At 41.4% G+C, this 15,195-nt stretch overlaps 1 protein-coding gene across 5 annotated transcripts in view; it reads right to left on the reverse strand.

The window, feature by feature from the left end:
• ST3GAL4 (ST3 beta-galactoside alpha-2,3-sialyltransferase 4) overlaps nt 1-15,195 on the reverse strand; it is a 520,175-nt gene that overhangs the window by 363,331 nt on the left and 141,649 nt on the right. For all 5 annotated transcript variants that reach the window (XR_013594038.1, XM_078640129.1, XM_078640132.1 and 2 more), the window contains exon 2: nt 13,068-13,136. Coding sequence is in view for 4 of the 5 variants with exons in the window: in XM_078640129.1 (XP_078496255.1) it covers nt 13,068-13,083 (16 nt within the window). In the remaining variant the exon portion in view is untranslated. The remainder of the gene's footprint in view (nt 1-13,067; nt 13,137-15,195) is intronic.

The following is a 15,195-nucleotide window of genomic DNA, read 5'->3' on the forward strand; positions in this document are numbered from 1 at the left end:
CACCCCACTGCTTGAAGTTCAGGTCTAGTTGCACCAATGGATGCTTCTTTGGCATTTCTGTAGCCAGATTGAGTTTCTGAAGCCCAGTGAAAAGAAACATTCCTGGCTTGGGGGCAGGGTTGGAGGCATCTACGTCCTCTGTGTTGCATGCACACCCAGACTCCTCTCTGAGATGCCTCCTGCCTCTGTCAGTAATTTAAAAAAAGCACTATATTTGCGGCCAGCCTCAAAGTGCTTTAAATAAAATGTCAGCCGTGCTGCTGCGTTACATGCTAAAAACACTGACAAAGGCAATGCCTTGCATACGCGAGACTCAGTGAATTTGCAAATGCTTGTTTGTTTTCATTGGATTCTGGTAACTGGAGTTTGTTTTTTATTATAAATGCTGCACCACAAATACCAGAATGCAAAGGGGAAAAAAGCACCGGGCAACCTATTCATATCAGGCAAGGTGCAATTGAGGATCAACCAGTCTGCATAAATGAGAGGCCTGGCTCAGGAGAAATAAATGACAATTCTATAGCGCTGTGCAAATCTAGATGGGTCATTGGAGAGCTGTACATTGCAAAATGGCTAACAAAGGGACTATTTCAGAGAAAGAGGGATTGAATCGGTCGACAACACCAGCAGTGGGAAGCACCTAAAAATATCTCTAGGCCCATAGGTTATTTTACACAGAAAGCCCCAGGTTGTTTGTACAGTGACACATGCCTGCTTTCTGCACTGAGGAACAGGTGAAGAAAAATGGATGCTTTGGATTCTATCGTTCAAGGCAGCACTGCTGCTAAAAGCCACAGGAGCCACGTTATGCTGACCTGTGGGTCCAGGCCCCAGCAATGATTCATGTATGGGGGCTTGTTAAGAATGCCCTGAGCTGGGCCCTGGTACCTATGGGCTCCATGCACTGGTGGTCTGCACTCTCTGCTCCCTTAAAACAACTTTTAGGGGTGTTACATGGGTTAGCATGTGTAAAGGCTGCAGTTCAGGGCAAATAAATAAAACTGCTAACGGAAATCATCTCTGTCATTTAGCACCATCACTTAAACAGGTACAAAATATGTTTTATTCCTCGATAATGTCCTTTTTAGGTCTTGGCTAGACAGCACATGCGCTATCTTGAAAGAGACATGTTGTGTATACTATGTGGGCGTAAACCTGCCCATAGGCTTCCCATTTGCAGGCTCCATCGTCGCTCTCCTATTCTTTCTCCCCATTTGTGCATGGTATGCTTGCGTCATGCCTCTTCCTGTGTTTAGCCCTCCCCCAGAGCAGAAGCCAACTACCACTAGCCATCTGCTCCTCTTCCATTTAATATCCATTTTAGGACCTGTCTTTTTTCATTATTTAACAGCTCACCTCAGGAGCGGTCGCTTGTTTCCAGCTCTGCGCCATGCCTGCTTATAGGTGTTCCAAGCCCCAGTCATACCACACATGTACAACAAGCCGCAGACCGTCACAGTGGAACAGTGACCTTCAAAACAGCCCAAAAACTCCCAACTAAATTAAAATATTTTTTACATTCTTATAAGTGGAGGCAAGCACAGCATCAATAACCTCCTTCGAGACCTAGGTATATATGGGACTACAGAACCCGACCTCTTCCACACATATAACCTTCTAGCCCCCTTGCAACGACTTCAAAGAGACATGAAACACTGGAGATCGCTACCGCTCTCCTTGCTAGGTCGAGTGGGTCTCTTTGAAATGATGGCGCTCTCGAGATTTCTCTATGTGCTTCACAACATGCCATACCAAGTGCAAAAGTCTTATTTCAAAGCAATAGAAAATAAAGTTAGAACCCTGCTTTGGGATGGGAAATGTCCGCGAATAGCTGCACAAAAGTTGGTGAGAGGGTGGTAAGATGGCGGGACCGCGTTACCTAACATACAGGTTTATTACTGGGCAGCGCAACTGGCAGTTATTAACCAGTGGGTGCACTGTCCGCAAGATGATCCCGTATGGACAGATACCTCTTGAGTCAGGGAGGGTACACCCAAGCATTGTATAGCAACCCCAAACATCTCTATTTGACTGCACCCACAAACCACACAGTCACACTCTGACAGCAGGTACAAAGGAATTTGGGATGGCACACCAAAATAACCCAAGCGACATCACTTAGGGACTCAGAAACACTCGGACTGTTACTTAAGTGCTCAGGCTTTGACAGATGGGACCATATAGGAATTTCAAAAGTGGGAGACCTATGGGCAAGGGGAGAGGTCATCCCACTCTGAGACATACAATGAGAAAATGACTGGCCTATCAACCACAGAAACAATCCACTATCTCCAAATTAAACACACCCTACTTACTGTTATACCATGAGGTAGCGACCTCCCAGAGGCAACCCCCTTGGAAAACAGACTATTAACTGACTGCATACACCGTAAAGCGATCTAACTTACCAAAAATGTATTAATAATTCCTCTTACCCTCTTCAACGACTTTCAGAACGCTGGCATACTGACTTGGGAATACTGAAAGATGAGGACTGGCTAGAAGCCATGGCTTCGCCATAGGAGTCAGCTATATCTTCGAAACTCAAACTAGTTCAACTCAGAATATTTCATAGAGCCTACCTGTTCTGTAATACCTTAGTGAAAGTGGGAAGAGCACTAGACTCTGGGTGCGGCAGGGGGTGTGGGCAAGAAGGATCTTTCTACACACATACGTTGGGACTTCCCAGTGATAAGAACTTATTGGGAGGCTATAATACAGTGCATACGACAGGTGTGCGGGTGATCTTACAACCTTTACCTAAATGGTGCCTCCTTAATACATTGGATGCTACGAACCTCAGCCGTAAGGAACAGATCTGGGCAACTTAGGGGACAATGATCGCTAAACGGAATGTGGCCCGGAGATGTGCTGGTATCTTTACCACCAACGCTAGCAGAATGGAAGAAAGACATGAATTGGTGCATGGTGTCTGAGAAGGTCATTTCTGAATGCTGAGCGTCCCCCTTATTTAAAGGAAGATTTTTATATTAACAACAATCCGAGTTCTTTAAACCTACAATACAGAGGAAGATCCCGTAATGAGTTTATTACCTTTTCGGACACCTCCTCTGATTCAGATCAAGGGTCATCAAGTGGATACTATCCCCATCCCCAGTTTCCTAGATCTAGACCCCCTTTTTTAGGCAGAGGGAGGTTCAGACCATGGGGAGGGGGGTGGAGATGGAGGGGATACAACCAACAAGGGGGACAGTACCCCCAACAGGGAACATACCAACCAACAGAACAGTATCCAAACCAAGAGACAGACACCTTCAGTACACGCAGGAAGACGTACAGACGATAAATCAAGGAGGAAGTGAGTTGATCCCCATCTATAATTTGTCTAAATATACCCCTACGAGTGATGAACTTGCGATTCTGGCAAAGGGACTCACGTTTGTACCATCTAAATTGCAAAACCCTGTGGATACCAAGACAGAGGTATTAGGGTTCCTCAGAAAAATTAGACTTAAAGCCTACTTTCTAGAACGAGAAACTATGGAACAAAAAAACATTAGTGGTTTAAAGAACAAATCCAAATTCTAACCAGATAGTGTGTTACTTCCACCAGAAATTTAAATTTTTGAAAACCAGGTGTTGCATGAACTGGATAATTTGCAGAACAAAAAAAGCTTACTATAACAACAACTGTAGTAAACTAGAATTGGCAGCATTAAAGAATCTTTCTTCTATTTCAGAAGTAACTGTGAGACCGGCTGACAAAGGCTGTGGTATTGTGTTATGGGACACCTCCAAATACGATCAAGAAGTTTTAAAACAGTTATCCAACCAATTACACTATAGACCTTTGGACACTAATCCATCGCTGAGACTTAGACAACAGATCTTAGAAATCACCCAAGAAGCGATGGAAGGAGGTTGGCTATGTAAAAATGAATTTGAGTTTCTTAATAACGAATCCAATAATAAAACCCCTCATATTTACATATTGCCTAAAGTACATAAATCCTTGACTAACCCTCCCGGAAGACCCATTGTGGCAGCATGTGGGTCACTTTTGGAGCCATTGGCCAAGTATGTGGATGTATTTCTACTCCCTTTAGTTAGGCACATCCCTGCTTATGTAAGAGACACTATGGATCTGATATCGAAGGTGGAGGGCTTAAGATTCAACCCTAATGAACAACTTATGGCCACCTTCGATATCGAATCACTCTATACAAATATTCCACAGGAGGAAGCCCTGGAGGTGATGAGGTTGGTGTTGGATTTGAGAGAACGCCCGCACCAAGTACCGACAGAATTCATAATTAGTCTGGCCAGACTATGTTTGAAAAATAATTTCTTCAGTTTTAAAGAAAATCTATATTTGCAAATCTCAGGAGTGGCTATGGGATGTTGTTTCTCGCCTGAAATAGCTAACCTAGTCATGGCCCAATTCGAGGAGAGGTGGATATATAGCGACACCAACCCATTTAAACATCATGTCGAGTTTTGGTGTCGCTATATAGACGACAACTTCCTTATTTGGAAAGGGGATCAAATTGAACTATCTGAATTTCACAATTGGTTAAATTCACGAACTTTGGAATTCAACTTTACTGTGTCCTATGACAAAGAAAAAATTAACTTTCTTGATGTGTATGTCCAACATGATGAGGGTCAGTTGGCTGTGAGTTTGTATACCAAACCTACAGATAAAAATACCTTATTACATTTTACCAGCAGCCATCCGCGGTCTTTGAAAGAAAACCTTCCCTATGGTCAGTTCCTCCGTATAAGGAGGAACTGTAGTTCCAAAGAAGAATATTTCCTCCATGCAGAAAAATTGAAAAACAAATTGATATGGAGAGGTTATCCTAAAAGACTAGTGAAGATAGCTTTAAAAAGGGCTTGGTACACTCCACGAGAAACACTATTGGTACCGAAAACACACGATGAAGAAAAAAAGACACCTCTCACGTGTGTACTAACATATGACCCAAGAGCTAATAAGGTGAAAAAACTGATTATGAACAACTGGAAACTAATTGAAAACTTGGGTATCCCCAAACCGTTATTTGCTTTTAAAAAAGGTAAAAATATTCGGAATCAATTAGTGAAATCGACCTCTCAAACTATAATACCCTTGAGAGATACCCGCAATCTGCTAAAGCTGCCACCAGTTGTTGGACATTTCCGTTGTCACAATTGTTTGGCATGTGATTCTACGCGGGATTCTAAGGTGATAATGATTAACAAAAAAACCCATCACCAAAGAGCCTTTTCCAATTGCAACACTAAAGACACTATATATTGCATTAAATGTCCATGTGACAAATTTTACATAGGGCAAACAATACAAACAGTGAAGAAAAGAATCCTACAGCATAAATCCAGAGTGAGATGCAACACCACTGGGGCTCCATTGGTGCTGCATTTTCAGGAAAACAATCACACTGAAGAAGATATTGAATGGTCGGTATTATGTACAGTAATTAACACAAACAGAAGGGAGACAGAAAAGAAACTTAACCGTTTAGAAGCCAGACTTATTGAAAAATACCAGACAGCAAGAACAGGTCTAAATGATAGGGATGAAGTTTGGTCATTATTACAATAACTTGGATGTGGGATAATGATATCTGTAGGCTGGGCTGATATTCTTAGAATGTGTACATTAATACATGTATACCATGAATGTATGACAAATGGTTCTTACATAGAAATAACATGTTGTAATTATGTTGTTTTTGTATATATTAGATTGTGAGAAGTGATGGCATCACATGGGATATAAGGACCTGTTTGGTACAATATTTTGGGCTTTCTACTTTTCGATTTGTAGATGTTTTAGAACACACTTTATTTAATGTAATTTTCTATCCTTTGAATCTGTCTTTTCATTTTCCTCCGACTCGTGATAAGATTGCCGCTTTTGTTTATCTGCCTGAAGGCACTCCCGCGAGGTTGGGACTTAGAACTACTGGAGAGTCCGTTATCTCGGAATCAAGCGTAATCACGCGAGACTTGCGCTATGCATTACGCCAGCTAGGGCTGTTTAGAAAGAATAGTCCTTCAATCACGCGAGACTTGCGCTATGCAATACGCTAGCTAGGGCTGTTTTAAAGAATAGTCCATCATTAATGTTTACAACCAGGAAACGCGTTCGGCGCCCTGAGTGTTGAGACAGAGCTCTGTTTGTTATTTACCGGATTGGGATTCGTTACCGGCATGGAAGATTTGAATGCTGAATAGAACGCCCCTTGAGGTAAGAATATGTAGTTCCCACGGTCGGTCTGCTCATTAAGTTATTTCTTTATTGGTAGATTTCTATTTATCTCTTGAGCAACAGACCGTTTGACGCTGTGTTATTTAATTGTATTGTAGGCTCATTTTCCGTGGGGAGGTTAACCCTCAGTGAAGGATTTCAAGTTGATAGGTAAGCCAGGACATTTAACATAAACAGAGAAGGGTGAATTAGAGCGACCTGATACTTAGAATTACTTTATATTTCTTTGCTTCAGAGCCTAGATAAATGAAAATATTTATGTAAGAAGGTGGAGCTCTGGCTCCAGTATATTCACATTTGGTATGTATGTTTTAGGGTATTGAGGTCTCATTTTCGTTGGTTTTGGTCTATTAATTGGTTGTACATAGGTGTTGTGTATGTTTCTCACTTGGCCTCGGTGAAGGGTCTATCGTTCTGTTTTGATTTGAGTCTTGATTGATTAATGCACACGAAATAGGGTGCTCTTTTTAATTTGAATTTCAATCCTTGCCATACACTTCAGGAAGGGACAATTAATAGTGTAAATAAAGTCACATTGTATATAGAGTCACAACATTTTTTTCTTTGCATGGGGAGTGACATGTTATCCCAGTGAATTTAATATGAATATAAATTGAGTTTGTTTGTTTGCTTTAGAGTTCTAGTATATCTGCCCTCGTAGTCCTGATGAGGCCTGGAATAAACAGAGGCTGAAACGCGTCGACACAGTTAATTGGAGAACTCCAAAACAAGAAATTTGTTTGAACACTGTTAAGAAATAATTATTCAAGAGAGTGCTATTTCTAGAGATGTCAAAAGTGGTAGAACCTCATACACTCCTTCTTTCATTGCTTTTGGGCTTGTTTTGGTGATCTTAAGAGTAGGTATGTCATGTAAAAAATTATACATTGACATCCTTGTTCAAATAAGTGGGGCATTAGAACCGTGAGTTTGGTTCTCAAAAAAATGTATATATGTATGTAAGTTAAAAGTATATGTGTGTTTTTTGTATATATATATATGTAAATCGTGTACAGTTTTTTGTTTAAAGCAAGAGACCAGTAATTGAGGTCAAATGTGGTTTGATTAAAAGAAAAAGTTGAACTATACATTGGTTATTTATTGCTTTATGCGTTTGGCTATTCTTTGGAGATACTCTAAAGTGAAAATTTCTCAATTAAATTGTGTGGAGAAGGACTGTCTCAAGACTGGATAATTAATGGTATCCAGCCTTTTCAAACTTAAAAACAAAATAGTGTTCCGTAGGCTTTACATTGTTGTTGTTCCCCAAGATATGGGAGCAGATCTCTGGAAAATGGAATACTTACAGGGGAAACATATGTGTCACCCAATCTTCCATGTTAGGGGAGGGGTACCCAAGAATGCCCGACTATGAGGGGTTGGATAGTTACATCTGAAATGAGATATGAGGTCAAGGGAGGAATAAATGTAATGCTCCGCTGTATTGACATAATATATATACATGGCTGCTCAGATGTGATTTTTGCTGTGATGCTTTATTATATGTTTAATAAAAAGACTTTAAAAATTTTAAAAAGATTTTTCTTCAGGTTCTTTTGGTCTGCGGGCATATTGAGCGGAGAGTGGCTTGCAGAAGGAATTCATGTCACCGCAGGCTTCTATCGCCGCAAAAGACCTTGCGCTCAGCCTCAAGTGCTCTCTATCGGCTGCAGAAAACTGAAGCGCATTCCAGTGCCAAAGAGAGTGTAACTGGGGCCCAATGCATAAGATATTGATTTATACAAAGATGTACAGAGCGACATACTGGAGCTGATGACTAACACATTTAAAAGATTACTGTAATACGTATACATGGATATTCCTCATAGGACATGCATAAAACAGAGTTTGCACTTTTATGCACAGATACACACGCTCGCACACACCCACACCTATTTTGTGCACCGAAAATGCGAATTTCAAATAAATATCGACATCCCAGAGTTTGCATGGATGTAACTTGAAACAATAAATACTCCTCGATTAAAAAGTGAAACCTAACAGTCTTAAAAAAAAACTACCATGCATCTAACAAGATTCTCTGGTATAAGTCAAATAGATCTTTGCATTTAAAGGAAAGGGTTTTCAGGACGGCCTAGAGCGGTATCAGCCCTAAAAGGCCCAAAGCTGCCAATTGAATGCATTAAACCGGCACAGAACTCCAAGGTGATTTTTTTTAGGTCTCGGCCTGATCCAGCGCATGTGCTACTTCGGCTAAGACATTTAGTAGCTGCTTTGAAAAGTGCTACTTTCCCGGTGACCAGCTTACTATCACGCGCACGCGACGTGCACAGCTGCCATTTGGCTTCTTTTATTGTGCATGTGAAGGCCCTCCCTTACCACACGCGCCTCGCTCTGCTGGCCTTTCTCTTTCACGGCGTTACTATTACTGCCACGTGGCCAAAGCTTGTTTTTTATTTTATATATTTAACACACTAACCCACACACACACACACACACTTACTTAATTTTATTCTGTATCATACCAATACCCCAGCGAGCTTTATAATTTTGACGTTGTCAATGGCCGCCTTGAGGCTAGGAATATTGTTGCAGTGTTTCTAAAGGCTGTGTATTATTTTGCAAAGTGCAGATGTAGACAACATAACGCACCTGGACAGAGCGAAGACTGCACACCCTTTGCGGGCGTCTTTCCTTCCAGGAAGTGCTCGCTCATATCAGAACTCGTTATTTGTAATAAAATAACAAGCGTGTTCTGATGTCAAAAACAGGGCTTTTTAAAAAATATATTTGCGATGTATCGTGTTTAATTTAGTAAAAATAAGAGAAATAGTATTAACAGAATAATTGAAATTATAACAATAAATAATTTCCAATTTAGTACAATTTCATTTACTTGTAGTTAAAAAAAAAGAACGATTGTAATATGTTTTGAAAAGTGATGGGCAGTCAGAGTTTGTGGAGATCTATTTTTTCCAAGTACTCTTTGTTTATATTTTAGTTGTGGTCTGCTCATATATTTGTTGATCTAATAAATTCGGGGACGAGAGGCCACAGGCTGCAAAACCGTTTGTTTTTCCTACATCAACTAAAGCAGTGCAGCAATGTGCCAGCAAACAGTGTTTGCAATCTCCATGTACAATTTCTTTTACTGATTTATTTTTTTTTTTAACAACGAGACGACCTTGGAGTCTACTGTTTACAACTTAACCGTGCCATAAAACCTAACGCAACTTATGGCCAGTAAGTGGCAGGGCAACTCAAAGGGTTAGTGAAAGTGCAAGGGCGCAGTCGGAATGAGCTATAAATTAAACGTTTGTACATAAAACCAGTGTTTATGAGATAGTTACACCAAAACAGTAACACGTCTTAACAGGCTCGCCGGTTACTAGTAAAACAGGCTGCGGGAAGGGCTTCTTTCCATTCACTGGATGGTCATTGTAAAGCGCCACATGCCACCAGATGCGCTCTTAGGTGCTGGAGCGCATTTGTATAGTAAGCGTTTTGTGGTTTCAAATCCAGCGCAGAGTAATAAGCAAGCACATGGTTAGTTATGGGTGCGGAATTACGGTTAAAAGCAAATGAGCAGTAAAAGCCAGCCAGTCGGATAGCTCAGTGGTTTGAGTGCCTCTCTGCCAGTGTGAAGAAATCAACCAAAGCAATATTATACCTTATATTTGTTCCTTTGTTTACGGTTTTAGTTTTTTTTTTCTCCTTTTCTCAATCACTATGTTTATTTCATGTTAGCCTCTCTTCCAATTTATTGTAAAGCGCTCTGATATCCTTCGGGATCTTGTTCGCGCTATATAAAACGTTATAAATAAATAAAAAAATAAGTAAGAATTACAATAAGGTAGACAGTGCCTTCTGTTCTAGACAGGTAAATAAAAAAAAGTTGCATGATTTTACTAGGTAATTTCGGCAGCACACGTTAAAGGAATTGACACATTTCGTATTGTGCTTTGCTCTCTATCAAATGGTAAGTATAATTTGGGATGCCTTGATCATATATGCTCCTGGTTACACAAAGGAGTAACTGCGCATCCGCTGCAGGCGCTTGGGTGCTGCATTTGCCTGGGCAACACTTAACATCTGGCCATGCAATGTTGAAACACATTGACAAAGCCAATAGCTCTTGCATTGCCAAGACCGATTGGCTTAGCCATTGCTTGTTTAATGTAGAACATAAGCAGGTCTCCCCTTTCTTTCAAAATGTGCCCACTTTGTACCACTTCAAAGCTGAACTAAGTCTCAGGAGCTGAAAAAATACACACAACTTTACCATAAGTAAAGTTACTTTTTTACAGCTTCTTGGCACATTTCTGGTTGCGATAATATCCAATGTATTGTTTACATAGCGTAGACCCCATCTGAACACAGTCACAAAACACGGCAATTCCTGCTTGGAAAGATATCTTCATGACCAACAGGGCTTTCTCGAAGTAGATCACAAAGACACGCCTTTGACCTGATACGTCAATGGTTTGTCATTTTTCAAGGCCCATGAATGAACACGAGAGAACATTGCACAGGTTATGGAAGTAATCCTAAACTTTTTACATGACAGGCATGAGTCAATTTTATCAATGCAAGTGTCATTTTATGACGTAGGTTCAGTCTTTGCTCTAATATCTGCTGCTGGTTTGCAATGACAGACAAAACACTTGATCTACAAGAACATGTGCCTCGTCTATCTCAACAGGGTCCCTGTAAAATATTCTTTTTTTTCTGAACAGATCTTAATAATTTTTCAATACTCAGCAGTGGCACAGTGTGTACATGCAGCATCACGTTTCTTTTACTTCACAAACATTTAATGACAACAGTCCAGACTCGTCTTAGGGTCATGTCACAGTTCTGGCTCAGTCTGGGAGTCAAGAGTTCATGTCATATCAGTCTTTTACAATATTCCCTATGCAAAAATGTTACCAACAACAGGTTAAAAACATTAAAAAACAACAATACACAAAACCTGTGAGATCACCTGGGAGCACATTCTATGCCTGTCCTCGTATATTAACGTATGCATGCAACGCTACCAGCATCTATGGAGCCAAGCCGATCCCATCTGATCCCACTCGATCTGCCCTTTAAGTAGAGCAGGACCGCTGCATTGGGAGACTTTGGCGGAGGCGGAGTATGTTATCAACATGGTAGCCCAATCCAGGAGATCTTCCTGAGTGGAGGGTTGGCGTTCCGGGAGTGCAATGGATTTAATCCAATTTACCTTCAATCCTGATACCTCCTCAAACCTCTCAAGGGAACGCATAGCACCCCAATAGCCGCCTGCCCATTTTGTCTGTATCATAGCATGTTATCAGCGAATAATGATGTATGATGTGTAGCGCCTGTAATGGTAAGGTCTCTGTAAGACCTCCCCTGTCTGATCATGCATGCCAGAGCCTCAAAGGCTATTCCAAACGATATCTGGGACAGGGGACACCCGGGTCAAGGGCCTAAACCATTTTGTAAAGATTTCGATATTACTTGCCTGGTCTGGACTCACGCAATGGGATTAGTATAAAACAATTCAGTCCATAGTCGAAACCTCAACCTCACACCCACTGCATACAATACTAGCAGGAAGAGATAGTCTCAGTATAAGACCCTGAATGCCAATTGCTAACAATGCTTTTATTTGAATGGGTATCGGGTGGGCGGTCCATTATCTGTGTCTGTCTTCTTATACCGGTCCCTGTGCTATGTTCTGGAAAGAATCCGCTCTGGTCATGGAGCCTCAGTTTTTGGATTTATAATATTATATCTTTAAAGGCATGCAATAATATATATTTCACATTTGACTGGAAATGTAATCCATTCCTATTCAAGGGAAATGAGACATAGGGTTGTGACCACTCTTCATGTGATGAAACATCACTGCACATTGTGCAAGACAATTAGTCCCTTTTTTGTGTTTAGGGTTTGTCCCCCAGAGTGGTTCAGGGAAGGGCTAAACTTTTTGATTGGATCAATATAAAAATAATAAATTATAGATGTATCTGTGGGTCATTTATTTATTTATGCAATTTGCTATAGCGCGAACTTTACCCGAAGGTGTCAGAGCGCTTTACATAAGCACCAGTTGAAAAACATAAGGATTTAGGATTACATGCGTTACAAAAAGGATACACACGGAAAAAATTGCAAATGTACAAGATGTAAAGTCACACAAGGAGGAGATACAAGTGGATATACTCTAAGAGTCACATAGGAATGGTAGATAGTATAAAGGCCTACTGCATATACTAGTGATTAGAGTTATCTCTATATACATAGGGTAGGGATACGAATGGATATACTCTAAGAGTCACATAGGAATGGTAGAGAGTACAAAGGTCTACTGCATATACTAGTGATTAGAGTTATCTCTATATACATAGGGATGGGATACTTAAGGAGAAACTCTAAGAGTCACATAGAAATGGAAGAGAGCACAACGGTCTACTGCATATACTAGTGATTAGAGTTAACTCTATCTACATAGGGAAGGGATACGAGTGGATATACTCTAAGAGTCACATAGGAACGGTAGATGGTACAAAGGTCTACTGCATATACTAGTGATTAGAGTTATCCCAATATACATATATATATACACACATTGTCATGAGACTGCGAGTCATGAGACTGCGGGAATGTGGCCGTTCAGGGGTCTTGGACACTGGACATCAGGCTCATAGGACAGGGCATCTCTGCTCATACCTGGAGTTCTACCAGTAATTTGGCGAATATAGCTCCTCTGCTAACAGCCAATCGGATCTGCTCTGCCATGGAAGTCTGAGCAAAGCTTCCTCGGATTGGACACTTTAAAGCCCACCATTCACCACCCGCCACAAATACCCGGAAGTGGCCACCTGCCATGGAAACTTACCGGGTCCACTCGTCATTGTCCGCCCCCACTGGAGCAGCTCGGGTGCCCTGCTCGGCTCCGGACCGGCACCTGCCAAAAGGAGAACAGGGTTGGAAGGTGATTGAGAAACCAACACATGTGCCCCGCCCAGTGTGTTGTGAAAGGACTGTGCGACAAGAGACAATACAAAATCGTGAGCCGTGGTGGGTTACAGCATGAATAAAAGTAAATCTCGGCCCTTGCAGACTGCGGCTGGCACAAGCGGCGGCATAGGGAGGGCACCACGCAGTCTCCCGTGCCATCTGACTCCATTCTCTCTTTGTGTACACTCTTCGTTCTCAAACGAATTCACACAATCCAAAATGCACAAGAAATGTGTTTCTTTGCACAACAAACTCCCTCCTTTACTGGCATCTAAAAATCGATTTGCACAACTGCAAAAACTGTATTTGGAGTTTAATTTACATAAACCACCTAGCACAGAATGGCTAAAAGCACATCGCTTACACATTCTCAGGACACGTGTATCTAACACATTATTAACAAGCATTTACAATGCAATAGGTCTCCCAGCTTTAAAGTTGAAGCTATTGGCATTGTATATTACAATGTGTTACATTAATTTTTTATCAAACTCTGAATTGTTGTATAAAGATGATTTGCAAATGACAAGGCCTTTTATTTATGTTTTGGTTTTTAAAACATAAATGAAAGGCATTGTCATTTCCAATGCCAATAGCTTAAACTCGCGTTGAGACGATCCCGCCTGCCATTTTGCCAAAGGCCATGGGAATGATCCCCACTTACCAGTGAGCCTGAGAACAGCTCTGCACCGAGCAATAGAGTTTTGCTTGGGTGCATTTTCCTGCCCCACCGTCCCCGCTCCTGACAGCGAGCCGCGCTGGGGAATGTGAGCGGCTCTGGGGGCTCCCCTTTACCTCTCACAGGTAAAAAAAATAATGAGGCCTTAAAAGGACAGGCATGCTTGGATTTATGACCAATATCTATATTTAAAAAAACAAAGCGGTCACCTAACAAATATCAAAATTACTACTCATGGTGTTCCAGCCAACATCCACAACTACTACATGAGATTACCCATCAAACATAAAAATGTACCACTTGGATGTACTGATCCAACATCCACAGCTACCTTTTGACACCATCCCGCTAACATCCACAAATAATACATGGAAGATCCTGCCAACATTCACACTCATATGGTAGTACACAACCAGCATCCAGAAATACAGGCACTCTTCCCCATTGTCCTGGTATTCACAAAGTAACAAAGTCAATTTCCACAAATACGATGTGGCAGCACCAATCAATATACACAAAAAAACTCAAATGTAGCACCCGCCCAACATCCACAGCAACATGAAATCTCCCTGCTAACTTCAACAACTATCACATGGCATTGTTCCGCAAACACTCACATGAAAGCACTTGACAACATTCACAACAACATGGTAACATCAGACCAACAATCAGAACTGCATGGCATCTCCCCTTAAACAACCACAGCTACCACATGTAATCACCTGGCCAATATATCCACAACTACGGATGCACAGCAGCTGTCAATATCCACAGCAGTCACATGGTAGCAACAGACCAACATTCAAACTACATAGAATTACCACTCAAACAACCCCAACTAGCATACGTAACCACTAGGCCAATAGCCACAACTATGAATGCCACAGCAGTTGTCAATATCCACAGCAATCACATGGTAGCAACGGACCAACATTCACAACATGGCCTACCCTGCCAATATACATAACTATCACATAGCATCACCGCACTAAGTCACAGCTACTACATGGAAGTACCCGCAATGTACACAACTAGCACTTGGATTTATCAACAACTAACACTTGGGAGCACCCAGCTAACATCCAGAAGTACTACATAGGAGCACCCGGCCTGCATGCACATCTACAACCTGGCAGCACTTATCCAATTTGACCTAGATTCACAGAAGCTGCACAACGTCGCCGCAGGAACCTCCACAAATATCAAGCAACATCATCCGACCAAAACTCGAAATTTCACAGGGCAGCACCGGATCAATGTCACCTAGGGTTACAGATGTCAGGTCAAATGGACAGACGGTCTGCCTTTATCTGTGGCCTACTGATTA

Source organism: Lissotriton helveticus, chromosome 4_2 (genome assembly GCF_964261635.1).
Source record: "Lissotriton helveticus chromosome 4_2, aLisHel1.1, whole genome shotgun sequence".
NCBI lineage: Eukaryota > Metazoa > Chordata > Amphibia > Caudata > Salamandridae > Lissotriton > Lissotriton helveticus.